Here is a 27,996-nt window from a genome sequence, read left to right on the forward strand (position 1 = left end):
GACAATTTCTTTTTGATCTATCTTCAAGAGCTCTGCTTCTTTCTCCTGCAAGTTCAGATATGCTGTTGAGTCTTTCTGGTGAATTTTTCATTTAGTTATTATATTTTTCAATTTCAGAATTTCTCATTTGGTTCCTTTTTATAAATATATGTATAATTACTATCTCTTTATTGTAATCTCTCTATGAATAGACATTTTTGCCATAATGCACTTTGGTTCTTTAAACATAGTTTTCTTTAGTTCTTTTCATGTATTTTTATGATAGCTGTCTTGATGTCTTTGTCTACTAAGTTGAACTTCTGAGGTCCTCCCTGAAATAGTTTCTTTTTACTTCTTTTAGGTTCATGGTCCATAGTTTCCTGTTTCTTGTTATGTCTCATAATCTTTGTGAAACCCATACATTAAAAAAAAATTGTATCCACTTTGGTTTCTGATCTCCTCCCTTGTTTTTGGTTGTTGTTATTGTATTTTTGTTTGTCTAATGACTTTGGTAGATTAAGTCTGTGGAATCTGTTTTACCTGTAGTGAATGTCATTGATGTCTGTATTTACTGGGTTTTTGTTCTGTTTTATTTTTAAAACTCTGCTTATTGGGGGTTGCCTCTGGATCAGCATAGCTTAGTGGTCAGCCAGTAATTAGTTTGTGCTTGTGTTAAACTCCTTGATCAGTAATACTGCCACTCTTTGCCAGTGGATCTGTAAGTCGTTTAGGGAATTCATTCAAATTTGGTGATTTACACATCTGTCCTGACTTTTATTATGATTGTAAAGCCTCACATTCAGCCAAGAATGATTAGCTAAGTCTCAAGTTTATAATTTATTCTGAGTATCACTTTGTTTAGGTTATAAACAACATATGGCAAATATTTCTTCAGAGCTTATTTTAATATTACAAACTGACCAGATTCAATAATATCTTTTGTTGGTATAAGCAGGTTCTTTTGTTCATATAATTTTAATGATTTTAAAATATTTCCTTGATTATTTTTAGCAAACTGAGTAGATGTGGTTGTCTAGGGAGCTCTTTGATTTGGGTAGATTTTTTTGGTCAGCGTTTTAATGGGGTTTTATTTTTTTTCTTCAATGATTAGTGAATTCAGTGGATGTCAGTCTCATTCACTTTCAAATGAAAAGCCAAAACTCCTTCTTTCATAGAATATAAATAAGCAACAGACTGTGTACTGCCTTAAGTTACTTATTTCTCAATTTCATCACTGTGAACTTTAGAATTTCACTATTTAGGAAAACATTCTTAGCTTTTTTTGAGCTTAGCTTTAAGGATTGCAGTATTACCTGTTAGGTTGGTGAAATATGCAGTGGAATGTTTTTTGTAGAAAATTCAAGTACCCTTTCTTGGATAGTGATTTCACAGAAATGAGATTTGATTTTGAATATGATGTTCTTTTCCATTTACCCAGAATACATTGTTGGATCTTTTTTATTTATTTTTTCCCTTCAGTGATGAGAAAGAAGAACAGAATCAAAAAGAAAAATTGGTGTTATCAGAAGACTGTGAACTCATTACAATAATTGATGTAATTCCTGGCAGATTAGAAATCACTACTCAACACATTTACTTCTATGATGGCAGCATTGAAAAAGAAGATGGTGAGGAGTTCTGGGGGAATAATTTCTGTTGTTCAATAGTTAAGTATCCAGTTTATCAATCATTAATGAGAAGAAAATAATAAGATGGGCCTGTAAAATTGTAGTCTTTCATGTAAAGGGAGAAATGGAAAGTCAGTATGGGATTAAATTCATTATTCAACAATGTACTGAGGGGAATGCTTCTTTTTATTATCAATGTTTTTTTTTAAAGGTTTGCCTAGTGGGGATTGCTATAAATTTAAGTTATAAATGCAATATTTTATTTATATGTACTCTTGTTCCTATAGGCATCTCACCTAATCTTTTATCTGAAAATAAAAAGATATTTAAATCTAAGCTGCTAACATAAAGAAAAAAGGGAAAATGTTTCTAAGATACAATATTCAGAGTTATTCTCTATTCCAATGGAAAGGAAGTATAAAAAGCTATAGAATTTTAAAATAGTTTTAAAAGAAATAGTTTAAACATGTAATACATTTAACAGATGGTTTTTATCATATAGAGGTTGAATTCTTTTTCCCTAAATGCTATTCTTGTCAGGAAAAGGAGATATTTTCTGCATAGCGTATGTAACTTTATGTGGTCCACAGTCACAAGATTTTTTTCTGTTTTCAGGAGTAGGCTTTGATTTCAAGTGGCCTCACTCTCAAGTTCGAGAGATTCACCTACGACGGTACAATTTAAGGAGGTCAGCCCTTGAGATTTTTCATGTTGACCAATCCAACTACTTTCTCAATTTCAAAAAAGAGGTTTGTAAAAGGCTACCTTTCTCCTAGATTGTTAGCTTGAAATAATTTTCCAACTAGTAAGCTGTAATGAAACTTTATACTCTGCTTTTCCACTGAGTCAGAATATTAGAGAAAAAAGATACATACTTTGGGACTAAGCAGCATATGAATTTTTGTTGGAATTTATCTTTGAGTGTTTGGAGGATATCTTATATATAGATAGATAAAGAAGTTAGTAGAATTTGGGGTGTCAGCAAATAGATCTCACATTGTGAGATACTATGGTGTATATATATATGATATAATTGGATTTATGAAATTTGGGTTGAATTCAACAATAATGGAGTATGTGTAATCAGAAAAAAAAAATAATGGAGCATATGCTTCTTCTATGAATAGCGTAAATTCTTAAATAGTATAAGCAGTTAAGAGATTGCCACTGAATTCAGGTTCCCTGGATCCAAAACCATTCCACCACTAGCAGTGTAACCTTTGGCACGTTACTTGCTCTCAACCTTCCTTCCCTTTGGCATATACTTGAGGCCAGATTTGCATCACAGTTTGATAGCTTTCTTTTACCTTGCCTAGCTTTCTCTCCATTTTCTCTCTCTGGTATCTCTCCTAATAGAATCCTCCATGTTGAATTCTGTCTTAGCATTTGCTTCTCAGATTACCTGGATTCAGTTCAGTTCAGTTCAGTCGCTCAGTTGTGTCCAACTCTTTGCGACTCCATGGACTGCAGCATGCAAGGCCTCCCTGTCTATCACCAACTTCCAGAGTTTACTCAAACTCATGTCCACTGAGTCAGTGATGCCATCCAACCATCTCATCCTCTGTTGTCCCCTTTTCCTCCCGTCTTCATTTTTCCCCAGCATCAGGGTGTATTCCAATGAATCAGTTCTTCACATCAGGTATCCAAAGTACTGGAGTTTCAGCTTCAGCATCAGTCCTTCTAATGAATATTCAGGACCGATTTCCTTTAGGATTGTCTGGTTGGATCTCCTTGCTGTCAAGGGACTCTCAACAGTCTTCTCCAACACCATAGTTCAAGAGCATCAATTCTTTGGCACTCAGCTTTCTTTATAGTCCAATTCTCAGAAAAACCATAGCTTTGACTAGATGAACCCTTGTTGGCAAAGTAGTGTCTCCACTTTTTAATATGCTGTCTAGGTTGGTCATAACTTTTCTTCCAAGGAGCAAGTGATTAGCAGAGTATAATTTTTCTTCCAAGGACCTGGATTAGCAGAGTCAATAACTAACTTTCTATTCATTTGAGATCCAGGTATATTTATAAATGAGATCCAGGTAAATTTATAAATTTTGAGGAACATTTTTCTATTTTTACAGAAGGGTAATTTTTCACTATTAAAAATAAATATTCACCGATAGGAAAATACAATGTATGTGTTTTTTAGAAAGTTACTTTATGTAATTAAACTAAGCACACTCGTGTTGTATGTAGTTTTTTTTTGTTTTTTTTTTTAATTTATTTTTTTTGGTTGCACCATATCTTAGTTGCAGCATGTGAACTCTTAGTTGTGGCATGTGGAATCTTGTTCTGTTACCAGGGATTAAATCTGGGCCACCTACCCTGGGAGCTCGGTGTCTTAGCCACTACACCACCAGGGAAGTCTCTTGTATATATAAACCATATTTATATGTGGTACCTAATCTTCATAACAGTCTTCAGATTAGATATGAAAAATTCCATTCCTTTTTTTTTATAGATGAGGAAGCTGAAGTTCAAAGATTAATTTTATTTCTTTACATTTGCATAGCCCTGAACAATCCACAAAACTGTAAAGGGTAAAATTATTATATTGAATACACAAATGAGACTCAGTAAATTAATTGATTTGTCCAGATGATTAGTAAATGACAGAACTAGATTTGAACTGGAAGTGAGCTGGTTTTCTGATAAAATGTGTGATGATTACTCTATTAATATACTGTAGCATTCTAAAAAAAATGTATGTCATAAGTTTGTTAAGCCTAGTAAAATAAAGAAGTTAAAACTGTAATCTTCTGTTTAAGTGAAGTGTTCAGATTAGGCAAATCCATAGTGACAGAAAGTTTAGTTGTTGTCAGAGGACAAGAGGGAAATTGGGGAGTGATGGCTCATAAGTATGTAGTTTCTTTTGAGGATGACATAAATGTCCCAGAGTTAGATAATGTGAATAGTTGTACAACTCTGTGAATATTTTTTTAAAAAAGAGAAAAACCTCACTGAATTATATACTTTAAAAGGGTGAATTTATGGTATGTGAATTATATCTCAATAAATCTGTTAATAAAGCCATAATCCTGTTTTCTCTTATTCTATTTTTAACGCATAAAGTGCTGCTTTTTTAATAGGTTAGGAACAAAGTATATAGCAGACTGTTGTCACTTCATTCTCCAAATAGTTATGGAACCAGATCACCACAGGAGTTATTCAAAGCATCAGGACTGACACAGGTAGGAAATTTTAAGTCACTGTTTGGTGTTAATTTTGTATCTTAGACTTTTGCCTAGAAGTAAATCTTCTTTCTGACTGTTTTATTTTGATCATACAACTGCTGTTCTTCCATTCAGGTTGATCTTTTGAATTGTCTTTGAATCTTTCTGTTTCTCTCACACATAAGAGTTCCCTGTCCTCCAGCTCCCATTTTGTTCAGTTCATGGGCATGTCTTATAACTTCTTCTTTCATTGTAATGTTCTTTTAAAAAAATAATGTGGGACTTTTCTTAATAATAAAAATCCATGCACAAGAAAAAATGAAAAAATACGAGACACCTTGGAATACAGGCAGAAGAAAGTTTCTCCAGTCTTTCTATCTGCCAAAACTAACTAATTCTTCCACGCATTTTATCCTCATATAATCCCAACATCTCTTGAATTTTCACTGTCAAAAGCCAAGGAAAGGCTCTTGTTTTTTGCTCTCTGGTGTTGTTAGTAGTCTCCTAATTAGGTTCTCTGCCTCCTGACTCTCTCTTTCCTCCTACATATGTGTTAATCTTAATCTTTAAACGTTGCTCTTGTTCAAAAGCCATTAGCAATTCCTTCCTGTTGTTTATGGAATAAGCTTTATTTAAAAGTACATTCCCTGCTTTCTGTGGTATAGACTTTATTCATTAAAGTACTGATTCCTCAATTTGACACATAAGTATTATTGGACTTTCTGTATAGATAGATTCATTTCTCACATTTCTACATGTCTTTTGCTTAAGGCACACTTTAAGTGAACTTACCAAATTCAGACTTAAATTGAAGAAAGTAGGGAAAACCACTAGACTATTCAGGTATGACCTAAATCAAATCCCTTATGATTATACAGTGGAAGTGAGAAATAGATTTAAGGGCCTCGATCTGGCAGATAGAGTGCCTGATGAACTGTGGAATGAGGTTTGTGACATTGCACAGGAGACAGGGATCAAGACCATCCCCATGGAAAAGAAATGCAAAAAACAGCAAAATGGCTGTCTGGGGAGACCTTACAAATAGCTGTGAAAAGAAGAGAAGTGAAAAGCAAAGGAGAAAAGGAAAGATGTAAGCATCTGAATGCAGAGTTCCAAAGAATAGCAAGAAGAGATAAGAAAGCCTTCCTCAGCGATCAGTGCAAAGAAGTAGAGGAAAACAACAGAATGGGAAAGACTAGAGATCTCTTCAAGAAAATTAGAGATACCAAGGGGACATTTCATGCAAAGATGGGCTCGATAAAGGACAGAAATGGTATGGACCTAACAGAAGCAGAAGATATTAAGAAGAGGTGGCAAGAATACACAGAAGAACTGTACAAAAAACATCTTCACGATCCAGGTAATCATGATGGTGTGATCACTCATCTAGAGCCAGACATCCTGGAATGTGAAGTCAAGTGGGCCTTAGAAAGCATCACTATGAACAAAGCTAGTGGAGGTGATGGAATTCCAGTTGAGCTATTTCAAATCCTGAAAGATGATGCTGTGAAAGTGCTGCAGTCAATATACCAGCACATTTGGAAAACTTAGCAGTGGCCACAGGACTGGAAAAGGTCAGTTTTCATTCCAATCCCAAAGAAAGGCAATGCCAGATAATGCTCAAACTACAGCACAATTGCACTCATCTCACACGCTAGTAAGGTAATGCTCAAAATTCTCCAAGCCAGGCTTCAGCAGTACGTGAACCGTGAACTTCCTGATGTTCAAGCTGGTTTTAGAAAAGGCAGAAGAACCAGAGATCAAATTGCCAACATCCGCTGGATCATGGAAAAAGCAAGAGAGTTCCAGAAAAACATCTATTTCTGCTTTATTGACTATGCCAAAGCCTTTGACTATGTGGATCACAATAAACTGTGGAAAATTCTGAAAGAGATGGGAATACCAGACCACACGACTGGGCCTCTTGAGAAATCTGTATGCAGGTCAGGAAGCAACAGTTAGAACTGGACATGGAACAACAGACTGGTTCCAAATAGGAAAAGGAGTACGTCAAGGCTGTATATTATCACCCTGCTTATTTAACTTATATGCAGAGTACATCATGAGAAACGCTGGACTGGAAGAAACAAGCTGGAATCAAGATTGCCAGGAGAAATATCAATAACCTCAGACATGCGGATGACACCACCCTTATGGCAGAAAGTGAAGAGGAACTCAAAAGCCTCTTGATGAAAGTAAAAGTGGAGAGTGAAAAAGTTGGCTTAAAGCTCAACATTCAGAAAACTAACATCATGGCATCCTGTCCCATCACTTCATGGGAAATAGATGGGGCAACAGTGGAAACAGTGTCAGACTTTATTTTTCTGGGCTCCAAAATCACTGCAGATGGTGACTGCAGCCATGAAATTAAAAGACGCTTACTCCTTGGAAGGAAAGTTATGACCAACCTAGATAGCATATTCAAAAGCAGAGACATTACTTTGCCAACAAAGGTCCATCTAGTCAAGGGTATGGTTTTTCCTGTGGTCATGTATGGATGTGAGAGTTGGACTGTGAAGAAGGCTGAGGGTTGAAGAATTGATGCTTTTCAACTGTGGTGTTGGAGAAGACTCTTGAGAGTCCCTTGGACGGCAAGGAGATCCAGCCAGTCCATTCTGAAGGAGTTCAGCCCTGGGATTTCTTTGGAAGGAATGATGCTAAAGCTGAAACTCCAGTACTTTGGCCACCTCATGCGAAGAGTTGACTCATTGGAAAAGACTCTGATGCTGGGAGGGATTGGGGGCAGGAGAAGAAGGGGACGACAGAGGATGAGATGGCTGGATGGCATCACTGACTCGATGGACGTGAGTCTGAGTGAACTCTGGGAGTTGGTGATGGACAGGGAGGCCTGGCATGCTGTGATTCATGGGGTTGCAAAGAGTCAGACACGACTAAGCGACTGAACTGAACTGAACTGAACTGAACTGAAAGGTGTATGTTAATCTGTCTTCAAAAAAAAATGCTTGAGCATATTCACACTGTGTAGAGTAGGCTAGATTTAACAAGGTGATTAAAAAAATAATGATTATGTCTTTCTTTAGAAAGTTTTATCTGTTATAGCAAAATCCCACCTACCTTTTCTGTATAAAGGAATTTTTCTGAGCAGAGATATAATAATATAATGTTATTTAAAATTTGTAGATCTGTTAAGTACATTGAGATACTGGTATTTTAATATATATACTTAGGAAGATTTCAGTTAATGACAAAAATTTAAAATTTGGGCACTCCTAGAATTAAAGATTTTTATATTCAAATAATATATTTTTTAACTAAAGAAAAGACTTAATTATTATAGGAGATCTTTTAGACTGCAGTGTGAGAACTTTCTTTTCTAAAGACCAGTTTTTAAAAGGAAGTGAACTTAGGAGAAGTATTTTGATTTTTCTCTCTGTTTAATCTTTTTTCAAAAACTTAACTTCTTTTACCAGAAAGATGATAGAGATAGTGGATGCAAGATTATTTTAGTACTGTCAGTAATAGTCATTGATTTCTAAGAGATGTAAACTAATTCTGATTTTTTTCTATGCTATCTAGAAATGGGTAAACAGAGAGATATCAAATTTTGACTACCTCATTCAGTTAAATACAATGGCAGGACGAACCTATAATGACCTTGCACAGTATCCTGTGGTGAGTTTTATAAAAATCCTGTAAATATACACTTGCCTTTCAATTTGATTATATACAAAAATATAAGTGGCTTATATCTAGTTTTTATTTTTAAAAAGATGTAAAAACTATTTTTCCTTTCTATTTATTTCTTACCCTGCTATTTTTAAGATGTATATAAATATTAAGGGCATTTTAAAAATGAAAGCCTTTTTTCTTTCCCTTCATTGAGAATATTTCAATGGGATTATAGGAGTTAATGCTTCTGGTTATTGAGCTAAAGATGAATAAACATTTGCAACAGGGAAAAAGTAAAGACTGTCCCTTTTTGTCTTTAGAAAAGTGTTTGATATTAGTTATCAAACTGGTAGCTTCCCTTGGAAAGAATGTCTAAATTGTAAATTGTGGCTCTTTTAGTTCCCCTGGATTTTACAAGATTATACTTCAGAAGAGTTGGATCTTAATAACCCATCTGTATTTCGAGATCTATCCAAACCAATTGGGGTAGTTAATGATAAGAATGCCAAAGCCACGAGAGAAAAGTAAGTGCCTTTCATCTGCTTTGATAGATATACCCATAGCAGTTTGAATTTGTATTGATTTCTCCTATGGCTAACCAAGTGTTACTTTTACTAATTAGAGTCTGATAATTCCTTCATTAAGTTTTCTTGATAATGTTATCAGTTGTCTTTCCAATATCTTGACTGTAGTCTGTGTCCCTTCATTACCAAATTTAAATTAATGTTGTTTAGAATTTCTTTTCTCCTTGTAATAAGAGAGTGAAGTCATAAAAAGAAAAACAAATATCATATATTAATACATATGTATGAAATCTAGAAAGGTGGTACAGATGAGCCTGTTCGCAGGGCAGGAATAGAGATGCAGACATAGAGAACTGACATGTGGACACCAGCAGCAGGGGGTTGGGGTAGCAAAGTGTGGGATTAGTTGAGAGCGTAGCACTGACATGTAAACAGAACCTTGTGTAGCATAGACAGCTAGTGGGAAGCTGCTCGATAGCACAGGGACCTTAGCTCTGTGCTCTGTGATGACCTAGAGTGGTGGGATGGAGGGTTGGGGGGAAGGGAGGCTCAGCAGAGAGGGGATGTGTATATGTATAGCTGATTCACTTTGTTGTACAGCAGAAACTAAAACAACATTGCAAAACAATTATCTATCCAATTAAAAGACAAAAAGTATGTGTGCAAGGGTGGAGTTCTTTATCCCTAAGTATTTTAGACTTAATAACCTACTAATCTAGCATTTACATCTGATGTACTATTTTGGTAGATACCAAATTAATAATACTAATCTTTTCAGTAATAATGTGAATAAAAAACAGTGAAATGTAAGAAAATTTAGAAAGTAACATTTGAAAGGAAAGAAAATATTTATAGTTATATATATTGATGATCATCCATCCTGTAAATGTCTCATTTTTTTTTTATTCAAAGCAAGTGGCTGACAAGTAAAAGAATAATTTTAATTTTCCTTTTTCTCCATGTGAACTTATGGATAACTTCCAGTAATAAAGACAAAGTGTTTGCAAACAAAAACTTAGTTGTAGATTTTTTTGAGAGTTGATAGTACATTATTTTTTTCCTTTTTATTTGCAAATCTTCCATAAGACCTTTTTGCAGTGTTTAATATTTGATTTACTAATGGAATTTTGCTGTATGTATATTACCTCACTGCTGTTAGTCAAACTACTAACACTGTTCCATAGGAAGTACATTTCATATAGGTTAACTTATTTTGTAGATAATGGAAGATACAATTTAATTTATGTTTCAATAATATATTTTTCTTCATAGGTACAAATGACTTTGGCCTAAAAACTCTCTTTATTCTCCTGAATATTAATGATTTCTATGTAAAAAGGAAATTGACCTTAGCTTGACAAATTGATTAGTATTTTGGTTTAAAATTTTAATGTGTATTGCTTCCAAAAAACTGTTCGTTCTTATTTAGATTTTATACCCACTAACTCAGATGTCACCGTTCAGAACAATTACAACATTAGTGATAGTGCTTGAAGAGTTATTATATATATGCCCTTTGCTAGTAATCTGACTTAAGCCTTCTTTCTATTTCACTGTCTACTTTTTTTATTTAATTTTATTGGAGTAGAGTTGATTTACAGTGTTAGTTTCAGCTGTACAACAACATGATTCAGTAATACACACATATATTCATTCTTATTCAGATTTTTTCTCATATAGTTTATCACAGAATATTGAGTAGAGTTCCTTGTGCTATACACATCTATTTCCTTCTACCTTTGAATTATTAGACATTCATTTTCACAATTCTTGACTGACCCTCTATATTTTTTTCTATTACCTTGGCCGTACTATGATGTCTAATTATCACATTCTTAAAACAGCAAAAAAATAGAAACAACCTAACTATCTATAAATAAATAGTTAAATCGTTATATATTCTAAGATTTTGTAAAAAATTTTTATTGATATGTAGTTGATTTACGATGTGTTAGTTTCTGCTGTGCAGCAAAGTGAGTCACTTATATATTTTGTAAGATGTTAATAAAAAATTGTTAGATGAAAAAATAAGTTGTGAACAATATACTAGGTGTAACAGTTTTATATTAAAATGTATTTTATATTAAAATATATATTAATGCATAATTGACAAATGTTTGCCAGAATGTTATTATTTATTATCTCTGGGAAGTACAATTTTAATTGATTTTAAATTTCTTTATTTTTGGTTTTCTGTGATTTCTAATCTATCTGTAGTGAAAATAATTATTGCATAATACAAAAGTATTCCAAACTCCACTATTAGTACTACTGTATTGTTCAGAAAGTATTAGTAATTTTTTTCATTTATTATGTGTTGTGATGATATGAGTACATAGCCTCTTAATAAACTGTTTTCAGCAATACAATACAAGCATCTATCCTAAATTAATTTTGTTATTGTGATTATAAAACTTTAGTTTCTATTTTTAGATATGAAAATTTTGAGGATCCTATGGGAACTATTGACAAATTTCATTATGGTACTCACTATTCAAATTCTGCTGGAGTTATGCACTATCTTATTCGTACAGAACCATTCACCACCCTCCACATCCAGCTTCAGAGTGGAAGGTATGTTTCGGGTAAATAAACTGTTTTCTTAAGACTATATGATAGTGTTGAAAACTCTTTGCTTTCATGTCATGTACTGTTATAGGGTTCCCTGGTGGCTCAGATGGTAAAGAATCTGTCTACAATGCAGGAGATCTAGATTTGATCCCTGGGCCAGGAAGATCCCCTGGAGAAGAGAATGGCTACCCACTTCAGTGTTCTTGCCTGGAGAATTCCAGGGACAGAGGAGCCTGGTGGGCTACAGTTCATGGGATCACAGAAAGTCAAGCACAATTAAGCAACTAACACTTTCACTTTCATATACTATTATAACAGGACCTTACCTTTTTTATTCTCCTCTTTTTAGGTTTTGATTCATATAATAGCCCCTAGATAAAAGTAACCAAACTAGTTTGGTAACAGGGCACTCAAACTGACTTACACAAATGACTTTTAAGGCGAATTCCTCTGTACTGTTTACATCCAGTGTACTTTTGTTATTTTCAGCTGGGTTTAGGAATCTACCAGAGATTCAGACTTAGAACTGATTTAGACCTTAATCCAAAACATCTACCAGAAATGTCTAACCAGTGCCTCTGTAGTCCTCCTGAAAATATTGATCAATAGGAATAAAAATAGAGAGGAATGAGAGCCCTTAGATTATTAATAGCAGCTCAAACAGGTCTGTGATGCCACCGTATTATTGTTATCACCTGTCTATATTATACCTTACCTAAGTTTCACATTTTCTTATTTATCCTAAAGAAAGAAACTTCTTCAAGAATGCCCCATTCCCCAGCATATCCTCCAAGTGCCTCTCTACTTACTCTCATTTTGTCTCCCTGTTGCCTTATTCTTTAACATTATCCTCTTGCCTTTTCGGACCAATCAGAAACTATGTAAACATTGCCTGTTCTGCTCTCTTTCCATGTAATGTTTATCTCTCAAAATTAGCCTGGGTTCCTTATTCCTGTCTTTAGTTCACTGAGCCTTGTCTTTCAAGGAGAGGCTTAGATCACTACATATCTCCAAATGTTATGTTTGCCATGAAGTCAGGTAATTTTCCTTCCGGGAAAGCAAACCTGGGTCTCTTCAGCTTTTAGTGATTTTACAGCTTTTAAATGATTTTTTTAATAAGGCCTCAAAAATAGATTCTGTTTGTGCTTCAGAGGACCTCATCAAGAGAGTAAAAAGACAGCCAGTTCAGTTGGAGAAAACATTTGCAAATTATAGATCTGGTAAAGGACTTGTATCTAGAATATATAAAAAAAATCCTTGCAATGCAACAGTAAAAAAAATGACTCAATTAAAAACTGAACAAAAGATCTAAATGGACATTTCTCCAAAGAAGATTACAGATGTCTGATAAACATGTGAAAAGTTGATCAACATCATTGGTTATCAGGGAAATTCAAATCAAAACCAAACTGAGATACCTCTTTACACTCATGAAGATAGCTGTAATAAAAAGATAGATAATACCTACCGTTGATGAGATGTTGAGAAATTGGAACAATTATGTACTGCCAGTGGAAATTTAAGATGATGCAGCCTCTGTGGAAAACAGTCTGGCAGTTCTTCAAAACATTAAACATAGTATTACCCATGACCCAGCAATTCCAGTCCTAGGTATAGACCCAAGATTATTGAACATGTATGTTTATGCAAACACTTGCACACAAATGGCCTTAACAGCTTTATTTGTAATAGTCCAAATATTTAAATAACCCAAATGCCCATAAACTGGTAAAGGAGTAAATGAAACGTGGTATACCCATGGTGTGGAATATTATTTAGCTATGAGTTAAGAGAAGGAGTGAAAGATTGATATATGCTACAACATGGATGAAACAGTAGTATGTTGAATGACATAAGCCAGGCACAAGATACCATATGTTATATATGATTTACATAAGGCGGCTAAAAAAAACAAATCCATGGAGACAGAAAGTAGATCAGTAATTGCCTAGGGCTAGAGGGAGGGTGAATGGAGAGTGACTGCTATTAGATACAGGATTTCTTTTTGGAGTGATGAAATGTTCTAAAATTGTTTATTGTGATGGCTGCACAGTTCTGAATATACTGAAAGCTATTGAATTGTTCGCTTAGAGTGAATTACATATATGTTAATTATATATCAGTTAAGCTGTTCTCCCTCCACCCAAACAAAAAGATTCTGCCCTTAAAGCTGTACCTTTCACTGAATTTGAATATATCATTCTTAGACTTTATTGATGACCCAGTCATTGACTATAGTTAAATTTAGAGTTCTGCTAAGTTCAGTTGTGCTTCAAAACAAGATTGCTAGGCACAAGAAGAGTCATATTAGTCATCAGTTGTCACTTAGAAGACATCATTTATGGGATAAAACTGGGAAAACAGTGTCAAAGGAGATGAAACAGAAGGGGTTTATGCTGTTTGTGATTAGCTAAAACATAATAAAAATTGCAGCATGACCACGTCTTTCAATTACTGTAGGCAAATGATGGAACTTGAAAATAAAGTTAAAATAAGATAATAGTATATGGGAGTAAAGTATAAAAGCTTTAGCTACAGAATTATTTCCCTAACTCACTATCTACTTTTTAGCCAAAGTTTGTAAAGATATTTTGTATCATAAATTAATCAGCAGCATTCCTATAGATCTGTTAACTATATCATAAATACTATAATACTTAGTGATATTTAAACTCTGTAATTTTAAAATATCCAAATAATTTTTATTTACACTCTGTAATAAATTTTACTCAGCAGAATTATGCCATTTTCATCTAAGATGATACTAGTGATTAAAATTATAGTATTTACTTCCTGACAACAAAATAAAGATTCTCATAAGGAGAGCATATTTTGTTTTTAGATGTTAAAGAGAAAGGGTAAATAAAGAGAAACTAAACATGAGGCACCCTGAAGAAAGTGTAATTTGTTTTAGCCTGTTGTTGCTCAGTCAGGACTCACTGCTCCCTTCCCATTTCCACATGTAGGTTCGACTGTGCTGATCGACAGTTCCATTCCATCCCTGCTACCTGGCAGGCTCTCATGGACAATCCATATGATGTGAAGGAACTTATTCCTGAATTCTTCTATTTCCCAGAGTTTTTGGAAAATCAAAATCGTAAGAAATAGTTTAAAAACTGGATTGACTAGGTCCCAATGGAAGATCTTGAAAAATATCTTTTAGGACATTTTTTGTGATGACCTATAGATTATTTATTCTGTGTTTTTATTACTCAGTGACATGGCTTAACTTAATGTCCAGGTACTAGTCTTACCTTCTACAGAAATGCTACAGTGAATAAGATAAATGAGTGAAATATGAATTAGTAAGGGAATTTATCCGAGTACAATGTTTACTAGTGAAGCAAAAAGTGGCTGCAAGCTATTTCAGCCGTACAGCTACATGAGTTAAAGTGTTTGAGTTAGATAAGATGAAGGTTTATATCAGGGGTCAGCAAACTATAGATTCATGGGCCAAATCTGAGCAAACTAGTATTTATCAATAAGGTTTTTTGGAATACAACTGGCCAATACATTTACATAAGCTGTGGCTGCTTTCACAGTGTAGTAGCAGATTTGACTAGTTGCAGCAGAGACCATAGGTTCACAAAGCCCCAAATACTTATTCTTTGTCTCTTTGTAGAAGTTTGCTGACTTCTTTTAGAGTAGAAAACAGGAGGCAATTTGAAAATAATGACTGAGTTTAAGTTACCACAATATTTGAAAAACCATATTATTATTATGTTATTATTTTAAATTAATTTTTATTGGAGTATAGTTGCTTTATAATGTTGTGGTTGTTTCTACTATACAGCAAAGTGAATCAGCTATACATATCATGTTATATTTTTGAAGAATCATAGAAGGAAATATGGTCTTTTAAGAATATCCAAATACATTTTCGATGACTTGGTTTTAGATTTAAGTACAAATAAGAAAATGGCAAGATTGTTCCAATTTGTGTTCTTCAGGGAAATTCCAGAGTCAAGGGCTGTTAACTTCCTTTTCCTCCCCTAGCATGAAATGTTAATGTTTGACCCATTGCTTGCTCAGTAGAATTATTTGCCATGCTGGTGAGAGCATATCCAGGGTCTCATGACCTTGGATTGTGCGCTCTAGGACCGGTTGTTGGATCCAAGGCATCTGATTCTCAGAGAAAGGCAGTTGTAATTGGTCACCTTCAGAAAACTGAGTGAAACTGTTGACAAATCTGACCCTCGTCAACCAGAGGACTGGATCTTCTAGGGCAAGGTATCCAGGATAGAAGGGATGAGCAGATTAAATTTGGACCCAGAATTCAAGGTCTGCTTAGCAGCTTGACAATTTCTGACATTCACCAGAGCCAGAGCTAGTTGCTCTCTATTACTACTGTCCTGGTGGCCTCCATTTCTAATTATCCATTGCCAATTTATTCAAAATGAGCTGGGTGGGAGAAAACAAAGTATATTCATTAGAATGACAACAAATATTAATAAAAGCCACTCAAAATTGTATGAGGAAGAAAATGTTAGTATTTATTTTCCATAATAAAAATCCTGAGATATGGTAACTTAACAGCATCCTCAGAGTCAAGTTCCTTCTGTATCTTTTTACACTGCTGTTCTGAGTGTTTTAGATTTGTTCTTGGCCAGTTACTATCATGACTAAAAAATTCTAGACATCATAGGCAGATGCAACATTGTCTTTGAAACAATTGAAACTTTTAATTCTTTGTGTTGTTTCTTAAGAATGAAAAACCCTTTCTCATGATCTCCCTTCACTGTCCAGAGCTGGGTCATGTACCAATGCCTATGCCAGTCACCTGCAACAAGCATGAAATATAGGGCAGGATGCACACTTGAATAAACTAAAGTTTCTGCTATTAGATAAGGAAGGATGCTTGTCAGGTGGCCACCAGTATCTGCCATATAGTAGTTGAGTTAAGGCCACAGACCCTGCATTGTGATATTTTATGACCTTTAAACGTCTCTGCAGCTTTAAGGAACACTGATATTTTTAGATAACTTCTTTAATGAAGGACTTCTGTGTTAACACTATTCCTTTTCCATATGTATGAACAAGAAAATCTTATCTTTGGGACAGTTTTGTCAAAATACTGTCTTCTATCATAACTAGTATGAGCAAATATTTATTATGTCAATATCTATTTAAAATAGTGTTGTAGGAATATGTTGTCCTTCCATAAGGTAAACTTGAGTAAGTTTAAGGTGTAAGTTACACCCAAAAACTTTAAGTCACTGGGTTTTGTAAGTTAACCATTAGAGGAACTGTGTTAATTCTTTTTAATGTATGAAGAATGCTTACTGTTGCATTTTTGTTCAGGTTAAGATTTTGGTCATAATTATAATTTTTCTCAGCAAAAAATAAACTATTAATTTGATTTATCTTCTAATAACTAATTGTAGTTTATTTTTTTCTAATAATTCATTTTAAATTATCTTATTTTCATTTTCTTTTTTGATCAAATGTTAAAGAAAATACATTCTAATAGATGAGTTATTTTTACCTGTTCAATAAATTTACTCAAGAAGGGAACTTAATAAGTGGGATTGACTGTGAGTTTGAAATTGATGTGCATTCTGCTATATTTAAAATAGATAAGGACCTGCTGTGTAGCACAGAGAAGTGTGTACTCAATGCTCTGTAATAACCTAAATCAGGAAAGAATTTGAGAAAGAATAGATACACATCTATGCATGGCTGAGTCACTTTGCTCTGTACCTGAAGCTAACACGCCACTGTTGATCAACTGTACCCCAATATAAAATAAAAAATTTTTAATTGATTTTTTAAGTCAAATTTTATAAAAACTTGATTCTCATCTTTTACTTTTAAAAAACAAAACAAAAAAAAATAAAAAACAGAAAAAACTTAGTTTTGCTAAGGAATATACCCTTTTATTTGTTTTACTTGATTTATTTAAATCTAAAATGATATGATACATTTATTTTTTACATCTTAGAATTTAACTTGGGTCGTCTACAAGTTTCCAAAGAACTAGTAAATGATGTCGTTCTCCCCAAATGGGCTAAGTCTGCTGAAGATTTCATCTGTAAACATAGGAAAGCTCTGGTAAGATTTTTATGTTTAGTTATTAAGCAGATTAATAAGATAAAGATATATGTGTTTTCCAGAGAATGATAGAATAAAGTATAGCTAATATTTTTCTTCATTAATTTGTAATCTGTATTATATGCTATTTTAGAAAGTATAATATGGTAATTTATTTTGAAGTTATGAATCTTCTGATATAGTGAGACTATAGTAGTACTGTCCCTCAGATATATAGCAAAAAAAAAAATTCACTTCTGTAAGGCATCTGCCTGTTGTATGTATGTTTCAGTCACCAAGCTGGTGTAGTTTGATATATCATAGTTCCCTTATTTGTTTCAAATCTATCAAGGATAAGAACATTGTTTTTTCCTCTGAAGGAATTCAGTAAGTTTTTAATAAGATAGCTAAATGAATACTAAATACTACGTAAATGTTTTGCTAGTTTTAGCAAAATTTCCATTTTGGAGTTGAAGGACTAGTAAGATTTCATTTAATATCGCTGTTACGTTATTATCTTGAAGACACTGTTTCCGCCTCCGCACCCACAGAGCCCACCTAGCTTTCTATCTAAACTGACATGTTTCAGATTCTAGAACTAAATGGCCAGTACCTGGGAACGCTCCTTATTGTTAGTAGGTAGTTTGTCAAACTTCAAAATTCTGGATTAGTTTATAATTTGTTGTTGTTGGTGTTCAGTCACTAAGTAAAGTCCGACTCTTTGTGACCCCATGGACTGCAGCATGCCAGCCTTCCCTGGTCTTCACTGTCTCCTGGAGTTTGCTCAGATTCATGTCCATTGAGTGGGTCTGTCTCATCCTCTGTCACCATCTTATTTTGTCTTCAACCTTTCTCAGTATCAGGGTCTTTTCCAATGAGTCAGCTGTTCTCTTCTAGATTTATACTTGTAAACAATAACCCCATGCATGAATAGAGAATTGGGGGAAAAAGTAACACAACTCTGAAAGATAATCTATAACTTTTTAAGTAGGCAGAAACTTTTCAGAAGCTTCCTGTGAACTATCTGGTTTAAGCTGTGAACTGTCGCTGTACCACATATGCCTTCCTCTCTAATGGTTAAATAGTACAGGATCAGTGCAGATTCCACAGGAAAGAAAGTAAACCCCATCTCTTAATGGTGGGAGTGAGAAAGAATTGCAACTATCTTTAATCCACCACACAGAGGCTGCCCTTTGGCCTCGAAGTGTTTACATTCCTTCCGCATGCAAAATGAGCATACTTCCTCTTAAGAGCTTCCCACAGTCCCACCTCATTAAGGCAGGGTTCTGCAGACCTTTTTTAAAGGACCAGGTAGTAAATATTTTTGTTAGCTCTAAATTTAGTGTGTGTTGAAATTCTGCCATTCTAGTGCAAAAGAAAATGAGATATGGCTGTCTTCTACTAATCTACAAATCTGAATGCCAGTAAGGTTTGGCCCACAAGCAGTAGTTTTGCTGACCCCCGCAGAAAGCCATGAGGCCTGAAGTCCAGAATCTTATTAGTCATCTACATCAAATCCATGTGTAGATGAAACTACTCCAGTGCATCTCCTCTTGGATCTGAAGACTGTGAAGTAGATACAAGTTAATCCCCCACGCAACAACAGTAGTGTAATAAGGACAGGAGAACTATAATAGACACTAACATTCGAAAGGGAGAGGGAAACGAGAGGCACCTAACTTCTTACTTTTTACTGTGAACTTCTGACTGTTTACAGCAGTTCAGAATTCTAGCCTGGACATGCTCTCAGTTCCTTTATCAGTTCAGTCACTCAGTCATGTCCGACTCTTTGCGACCCCATGAATTGCAGCACACCAGGCCTCCCTGTCCATCACTAACTCCCGGAGTTCACTCAGATTCATGTCCATCGAGTCAGTGATGCCTTCCAGCCCTCTCATCCTCCGTCGTCCCCTTCTCCTCCTGCCCCCAATCCCTCCCAGCATCAGAGTTTTTTCCAATGAGTCAACTCTTCGTATGACGTGGCCAAAGTACTCGAGTTTCAGCTTTAGCATCATTCCTTCCAAAGAAATCCCAGGGCTGAACTCCTTCAGAATGGACTGGTTGGATCTCCTTGCAGTCCAAGGAACACTCAGGAGTCTTCTCCAACACCACAGTTCAAAAGCATCAATTCTTCGGCACTCAGCTTTCTTCAGTCCAACTCTCACATCCATACAAGACCACAGGAAAAACCATACCCTTGACTAGATGGACCTTTGTTGGCAAAGTAATGTCTCTGCTTTTGAATATGCTATCTAGGTTGGTCATAACTTTCCTTCCAAGGAGTAAGCGTCTTTTAATTTCATGGCTGCAGTCACCATCTGCAGTGATTTTGGAGCCCAGAAAAATAAAGTCTGACCCTGTTTCCACTGTTGCCCCATCTATTTCCCATGAAGTGATGGGACCTGATGCCATGATGTTAGTTTTCTGAATGTTGAGCTTTAAGCCAACTTTTTCACTCTCCACTTTTACTTTCATCAAGAGGCTTTTGAGTTCCTCTTCACTTTCTGCCATAAAGGTGGTGTCATCTGCATATCTGAGGTTATTGATATTTCTCCCAGCAATCTTGATTCCAGTTTGTGCTTCTTCCAGCCCAGCGTTTCTCATGATATACTCTGCATATAAGTTAAATAAGCAGGGTGACAACATACAGCCTTGACGTACTCCTTTTCCTATTTGGAACCAGTCTTTTGTTCCATGTCCAGTTCTAACTGTTGCTTCCTGACCTGTATACAGATTTCTCAAGAGGCAGGTCAGGTGGTCTGGTATTCCCATCTCTTTCAGAATTTTCCACAGTTTATTGTGATCCACATAGTCAAAGGCTTTGGCATAGTCAATAAAGCAGAAATAGATGTTTTTCTGGAACTCTCTTGCTTTTTCCATGATCCATTGGATGTTGGCAATTTGATCTCTGGTTCTTCTGCCTTTTCTAAAACCAGCTTGAACATCTGGACGTTCACGGTTCACGTACTGCTGAAGCCTGGCTTGGAGAATTTTGAGCATTACCTTACTAGCGTGTGAGATGAGTGCAATTGTGCTGTAGTTTGAGCATTATCTGGCATTGCCTTTCTTTGGGATTGGAATGAAAACTGACCTTTTCCAGTCCTGTGGCCACTGCTGGGTTTTCCAAATGTGCTGGCATATTGAGTGCAGCACTTTCACAGCATCATCTTTCAGGATTTGAAATAGCTCAACTGGAATTCCATCACCTCCACTAGCTTTGTTCATAGTGATGCTTTCTAAGGCCCACTTGACTTCACGTTCCAGGATGTCTGGCTCTAGGTGAGTGATCACACCATCATGATTATCTTGGTCGTGAAGACCAGTTCCTTTATAGCCCACTGCTATTCCATGATAACTGGTTTTCCATGGATCATTTTGTTCTACCCTCAGGCATTTGGGCTTTTGCTCTGAGTTATTCTTTTCCATAAAAACTAAAACAAAAAATATTTTTACAAGAGTATCTTTGCCAGCCTCTTTTCCTAATCGTAGTTAAGTTGGAAGCCAGTGGTAAAGAACCCATCTGCCAATGCAGGAGACTCAAGAAACGTGGGTTTGGTCCCGGGGTTGGGAAAATCCCCTGGAGAAGGGTATGGCAACCCACTATAGTATTCTTGCCTGGAGACTCTCATGGATAGAGGAGCCTGGTGGGCTATGTTTCATAGGGTCACAAAGAGTCAGACACGATTGAGCAACTTAACATGCCTCATAGTAAGTTGGAAGCCAAAAATCTTATTTTTTGAACAGTTTTTATCTTTCTCATGTTGAACTAATGCGATTTCTTTTAAAATGTTGTGGGTTTCTTATAAATCAACTCTATTGGGTAAAAAATAGTCCACAAACAAGATTGTCCATTATCTCCTTTGAGCTCAGGGGGAGGCTACAACAGGAAAATGTTCTTAACAATCTTAAGAGGCTCTATTTTCTAGTTAAATGGGTCTGTCACACACAACCTCAGATTTTTGACATCTCAGTAGATTGTCTTGTAGCCACGCTTTTGATCTCAATGGCTCGGTGGTAAGGAATCTGCCAGCAACGCAGGAAACACAGGAGACTCGGGGGTTGATTCCTGGGTCTGGAAGATCCCCTGAAGGAGGAAATGGCAACGCACTTCAGTATTCTTGCTTGGGAAATCCCATGGACAGAGGGAATTGAATTTCTAGACAAATATTTCAGTAGAAGTTTCACAAGAAAAATGTATTCTACAGCTATCATTAATTTTTTTGTTGTTCATATTTGGGCTATTAGAATATATGTTATTTTTCCACCCAATAGTTAGGAGATATTTATGTAATAAATATTAGTAAATATGATATCTACATTTTCCTAGATAGAATATAGTCAATATTTGTAATAGATGTTAGATACGTACTTAGTGTCATTTTGAGATAATTTTATTATAGCATTAATATTTGTATGTGGAAATATTTCAAATGCTCTTACTTTTTCAAAGGACCTATGTTTACAGTGTAGTCAAAGGTAACTATATTAATGATTAAATTTGTTCTCTTTCTAGGAGTCCGAATATGTTTCTGCTCATCTTCATGAATGGATAGATCTGATTTTTGGCTATAAACAGAGGGGGCCGGCTGCAGTGGAGGCACTCAATGTTTTCTATTACTGTAGTTACGAAGGTATAAGCCTATATACTTTTTTCTTATATTATGTTGATAGAAAATATTATTAGAAATTCCCTGACTGTCCAGTGGTTAGAAATCTGTTCTTCCACTACAAGGGGCATGAATTTGATCCCTGGTAGGGAAATAAGATCCTGCATGCCACAGGAGTCCATCAAAAAAAGGGAAAATATTATTTAATATGTATTTATAAATGGTATTTTAGACATAACTATTTAACATGAGAAAGACTACATTTTAAAAATAGTTTGAGAGACTTCCCTGGTGGCCCAGTGGTTGAGAATCCATCTTACAATGCAGGGGACGTGGATTCCATCCCTCCTTGGGGAACTAGGATCCTACATGCTGTGGAACAACTGAACCTGTGTGCGGCAACTAGAGAAAGCCCATGCACTGCAATGAAGACCCTGCACAGCCAAAAGATTAAAAATAAATAATTAATTAAAAGAAAACCAACCAACTACTTGTGGGGGGTTATCCAGATGGTGGAGTAGTAGGATGTGAAGCTCACTTCCTCCCACAAAAAAATCCACAAAATTTTTAAAAAATAGCTTTAGTGGCCTTTTGTATTTGAAAGAGTGCTTTTTTAAAACAATAGTTTCATTTATCCCATTTCTAAATTTAAACATCCATTTGATCACGATTTGACTCAAAATATGGAGAATGAAATCTACTTGGCCTCAGTGGAAAAAAAATATAATGAGTTGTCAGCACCAAATCTACTGTATATTATCTCTTACCATAGATTCATAGTAAACTTCATCTTAGTTTTAACATAGAAGATTGAACTTTTCTTTAAACTTGAGTGGAAAATATCTCCATAAAATATTTAAATGAAATAAATTCTGTCTTACATAAGGAGTTTGAGATGCTTTAAAGCTAGGAAGAGATGACAAAAATAACTACAATATTTTTCTTGAAGGGACACGTAGAATTTATGAACTATCATGGAATTATTATGTACCAAATGAGTACTAGAACTTCTGAACACGTTTTCTTTAGGATGAATGAAAATGAATGTAAAGGTTGAGATAATAGGGCCTCATATGTCTTTTAAGTGTGAGCAACCCCAACCCTTTTGGATAGTAACATCCTTGAGAAGCCTTGGTGAATCTGCTTCATCTTGATGCTATAAATAGTTGGGTTGAGTACTGATGGAAATAAGAGGTAAATGTTTACCATTGTTGCTGTGTTCATTGCTTAGTTGCTAAGTTGTGTCTGACTCTTGCTACCCCATGGATTGTAGCCTGCCAGGCTCCTCTGTCCATGGAATTTTCCAGGCAAGAATACTGGAGTGGGTTGCCATTTCCTTCTCCAGAGTGCTGCTTAAAAAAAAAAAAAAAGGTACATATATGCAAATCAAATTATAAGGATCAAATATTGGTGGCATTAAATATTTTGATCTCTGGCCATATGTGTCCTGTTCAGGAAAGTCTGAATATACAGTTTTAAATTGTTAACACACTTTATAGAAGACTTTTTAGAATTATGAATGAAATATTTTCCAGTGATAGTACGATGACATTATTTGAGCAAACTCTGGAGACAGTGAAGAATAGAAGAGCCTAGTGTGCTACAGTCCATGGGGTTGCAAAATCAGAGGTGACTTAGTGACTAAACAACATTCTGATGTCTAGCTCAGGATCACGTGCATTTTCTGAAGGCTTTGAAAGGCTTAAGAAGAATTTCTGCTGTATAATATTTTTGTTTATTTTATTTTTGATTGTTCTGGGTCTTTGTTGCTTCACATAGTCTTTTTTAGTTGTTATGAGAGAGGTTACTCCTCGTTGTGGTGCATGGGCTTCTCAGCGCTGTGGCTTCTCTTGCGGAGCACACAGGCTCTGGGCGTATGGGCTTCAGTCTTGTGGCACACAGGCTTAGTTGCTCCGCTTCGTGTGGAATCTTCACAGATCAGGAATAGAACTCATGTCACCTGCAGTGGCTGGCGGATTCTTATCCCTTGTACTACCAGGGAAGTCCAGGAGTTCTTTTCTAATCCTTCCATAGAGCTAATACTTCTAAAGATCATGAATAGTATGAAGTTTTGTGAATTGAACAGAACCCACTTGACTTTTGGTAAATAGACAAGCTTGTTCTATCTTACCTTACTTGGTTCATTTGGTAACAGTTTTGTAGAGAGGTAGCATAACATGGTGGTTAGGAGCATAGATTTTGAAATCAGACTACCTACTTTGGTCAAATACTAGCCATGTAACAATCCATATTAAGTATGACTTGGTATAATCAGTTTGCCATGGTGGTTAGGAGCATAGATTTTGAAATCAGATTTTACCTACTTTGGTCAAATACTAGCCATGTAACAATCCCTATTAAGTATGACTTGGTATAATCAGTTTGCCAGAACATCACTTTTTCCAACTTTTATTAGATAGACAGTATAGCAGCGTTTTTGTGTGGTTTTTACACTTGTTTCAGCTTAACTATCATAAAGAAAGCAATCAGGTGTACAATGAGTATAGTCTATATTTTTCCAAGAGAAACTTTTATAGACTTTTATAGAAACTTTTATAGTTAACTTTTGGTTAAAGCCTTTTTAGTTGTAAATAGTGGGTGGAATTTATTTTTATGCATATTTAATATCTGAAGTGTTACTGATTTTTAAAAAATTTACTTATTTCCATTCAGAATATTTTGTTGAAAATATACTAATCAGTCTCTGGTATTTTAAACAGTTGCATGGCTTACTGATTTGTTTTCACTGTTTCGGCTTATTTTTCTTGGTTTTAGGAGCTGTGGATCTGGATGCCTTAACAGATGAGAAGGAAAGAAAAGCCTTAGAAGGGATGATTAACAATTTTGGGCAAACACCTTGTCAACTGTTAAAGGTAAAGCGTAAAAGTTACTAATTACATAAGTCTAGAAGTTAATTGCTAAGGAATAGTACTACCATTATTTTCAATAATTTTAATGATTTAAAACTTTATTTCAGAATTATCTAGAATTTGGAAAAAAATTATACTGTGACTAAAAAAAAGTAAATTTAAATGATTCTTCCTATTTTGAATAACAAAATATTACAGTCGAAATTCACATATTCAGTCAATTTCTCTTGAGTCACAGAGGATTTATATTTACTCAAAAAGCCGATCATCTTTATTTAGTTATCTCCTGAGAGGAAAAGGTGAGGTTGAAGGTCCCTGTCAGGTGAGCTAGTATTCCCTCCTTTGTTTAAATGGAGAAAGAGAACTACCCTGGTGATCCAGTGGTTAAGAATCTACACTGCCAGGACAGGGGCCACCGGTTCAATCCCTGTTTGTCCACACAGGGTAAAAAGGAGAGAGAGAGAAGGAAAAAAAAATTATCATAGAGGTTAGTCTAATATTAGTTTGCAAAGACATTTTTATCTTTGTTAGTGTGAATTTAGAAATGAAGAATACATAATAGCATTTATTAAGTTGATACTGTCCTATGCTAGCACTGTGCTAAGTGATTTACCTAACCCTCACAGTAAATATTCAAAAATTAGCCTTATTTTTTTAGATGATAAAGCTCTATTTCATAGAAATTAATACCTAGCCTTAGAAAAGTCAAGTACTTTTTCCACCTTTACACAGCTAGAATGTGACTGGGGCAGAATTTGGATGCCTGATCATTTAACTCTGAAGCCTTTCTGCCATCCCGTGTTTCCTCTGAATTAATAGCTGTAAGCCCCCTTGTTGAACTTGTAGATCATTTTTCCAGTTCTTGTAGGTTGTTTACATCCTAATTATGACATTTTCTGACTTAGTTGTTTATTTATCCATCTGCATCACTATATTATAGCTGTGTTAAAGTCAATAACCTTCTTTTAATCATTTTTGTATCTTTCTTGCATATAATTTGTGTGCAGTAAATATTTGTTGAATTGATATCTCCATAGCTATAATCACAAAGGTATATCTAAATTCTGACTTATAGATGTTCTTCATTAATTCATTGATCAGACTGAGCTTTATAATTGTTACTGTTTATTAGCAACGATTTATTTGAAGTCTCCAATATTGATCTTTACAGAATATCCATATTTGAAATCAGTGCTTGCTGACAGTCAGAGGTAAAAGTAACAGAATAACAGAACACTTCATTGAACTTTAAAATAGATTCTATAGTAATTTTTCAGCAGCTTAACTTTTTTTTTTTAACAAGGGTAGTGTGAATTAGTTTTTATAATAAAAAAAGTCATTAAAAATAAGCTTTTGATTTCAAATAAAGTGAATACTCTCATGGTTAATTGAGAGCTAAATATTGAATTAGAGCTGCCAAGTCTATTTCCCATGATTTAATATTTTAGAGAACACTCTTGAGAGTCCCCTGGATTGCAAAGAGATCAGACCAGTCAGTCCTATAGGATATCAGCCCTGACTATTCAGGAAGGACTCATGATGAAGCTGAAGCTCCAGTATTTAGGTCACCTGATGCAAAGAATTGACTAATTGGAAAAGACCCTGATGTTGGGAAAGATTGAAGACAAAAGGAGACGGAAATGGCAGAGGATGATATGGTTAGATAGTATCACTGACTCAATGGACATGAATTTGAGCATACTCCAGGAAAAAGTGCTGCAGTCCATGGGGTTGCATAGAGGCAGACACAACTTAGTGACTGAACTACAACAGCAATATTTTACAATAGAGACAGAAGAATCCTCTTTAGATAGAGTTCTATTCTACATTTTAACTGTGGCATTGGAATAATAATTTGACTTGTAATTCTCTTATTTAAAAAGGTGATACTGTCTTTTTTCTGTGACATAAAATCTAAGAAATAATAATAATTTATTTGAAAAGCAATGCAGCAGTATCTATAATTCAATTCCAGTAATATGGACATTCAGATCTTATTTCAGGAATTATAAAGATTCACCCATTTTATAAACTTTGATTTTTGAATAATCCATTTAAGTTTACCAGTATATATACATCAGTGTGTACCATATTTATGATACTCTTCTACATGGTTAAAATCCAAAACTGAATAAGATTTACTTTCTTACTTTAAGATATCTGTTGTCTAGTTGGAAAAGACCATAACCAACTATATATAAACCAACATAAAAAGAAATAAGTACTGAATAAAATGCTAAATAATGTAATGTGCAGAGGAAAATAATGAAAGAGAGTAATTAATTACTTCTGACTTAGAATTTCAAGGGAGATATCAATAAGAAAGACTGTAGAAGTAGGGTTTCTCTAGGAATGAAGAGAGCCAAACTCTGCTGAGGGAATTGTCTGAGCAGTTCAAGTTGTCAATAGTGCATAGAATGTAATCCATTGAATCTAGAGTCCAGTATGTATGAGGGAATATAGTGAGAGGTATTTTAATGTAATTATGAATTATTTTTCCTTAATTTTTTTAAGGAACCACACCCTTCTAGATTATCAGCAGAGGAAGCAGTGCAGAAGCAAGCCAAAACAGACACTTCAACCTTTAACCTATTTCAACACCTCCCTGAACTCAAGTCATTTTTTATAGAGGTAATCTCCAACTTGATAATATCAATGGATTTTCTCTATAAATTCTATTCACTTCCACATTCCTTTTATACCTTAATGGAGAGTATAGGTGTTAATCCAAAATAGTAAATAATTCTTCACTTTTATGTTCTTAGAATTTTTAAAACAACCTTGTTGAACGGTTTTGTTTGCTGCTGAACTTTTTCTCCTGGCTTTCTCTCTTCTAATTTCATGTTTTCCTGAAGGAAACATAAGAAGGAAGGATAATTTGATTTAAATGGCTTCTTGTGTCAGTTGAGATGATACATAGAGGAAATCTAAAATAACTTTTAGTTGTAGTGTCTATTCATGTATAAAACATGGCCCATGAGTCAACTTGT

The 27,996-nt window shown here is 34.9% G+C and overlaps 1 protein-coding gene across 4 annotated transcripts in view; it reads left to right on the top strand.

Moving 5' to 3' along the window:
* NBEAL1 (neurobeachin like 1) overlaps window positions 1-27,996 on the top strand; it is a 174,618-nt gene that overhangs the window by 123,463 nt on the left and 23,159 nt on the right. For 3 of the 4 annotated variants that reach the window (XM_024975022.2, NM_001435445.1, XM_024975025.2), the window contains 11 exons: window positions 1,459-1,607; window positions 2,223-2,356; window positions 4,691-4,792; window positions 8,312-8,407; window positions 8,804-8,928; window positions 11,362-11,502; window positions 14,466-14,596; window positions 17,441-17,550; window positions 22,043-22,160; window positions 24,912-25,009; window positions 27,521-27,637. In XM_024975022.2, the coding sequence (XP_024830790.1) occupies window positions 1,459-1,607; window positions 2,223-2,356; window positions 4,691-4,792; window positions 8,312-8,407; window positions 8,804-8,928; window positions 11,362-11,502; window positions 14,466-14,596; window positions 17,441-17,550; window positions 22,043-22,160; window positions 24,912-25,009; window positions 27,521-27,637 (1,321 nt within the window). The remainder of the gene's footprint in view (window positions 1-1,458; window positions 1,608-2,222; window positions 2,357-4,690; window positions 4,793-8,311; window positions 8,408-8,803; window positions 8,929-11,361; window positions 11,503-14,465; window positions 14,597-17,440; window positions 17,551-22,042; window positions 22,161-24,911; window positions 25,010-27,520; window positions 27,638-27,996) is intronic. The other variant, NM_001103173.1, reaches the window with a different exon arrangement.

Source organism: Bos taurus, chromosome 2 (assembly GCF_002263795.3).
Source record: "Bos taurus isolate L1 Dominette 01449 registration number 42190680 breed Hereford chromosome 2, ARS-UCD2.0, whole genome shotgun sequence".
In the NCBI taxonomy this organism is placed as follows: domain Eukaryota; kingdom Metazoa; phylum Chordata; class Mammalia; order Artiodactyla; family Bovidae; genus Bos; species Bos taurus.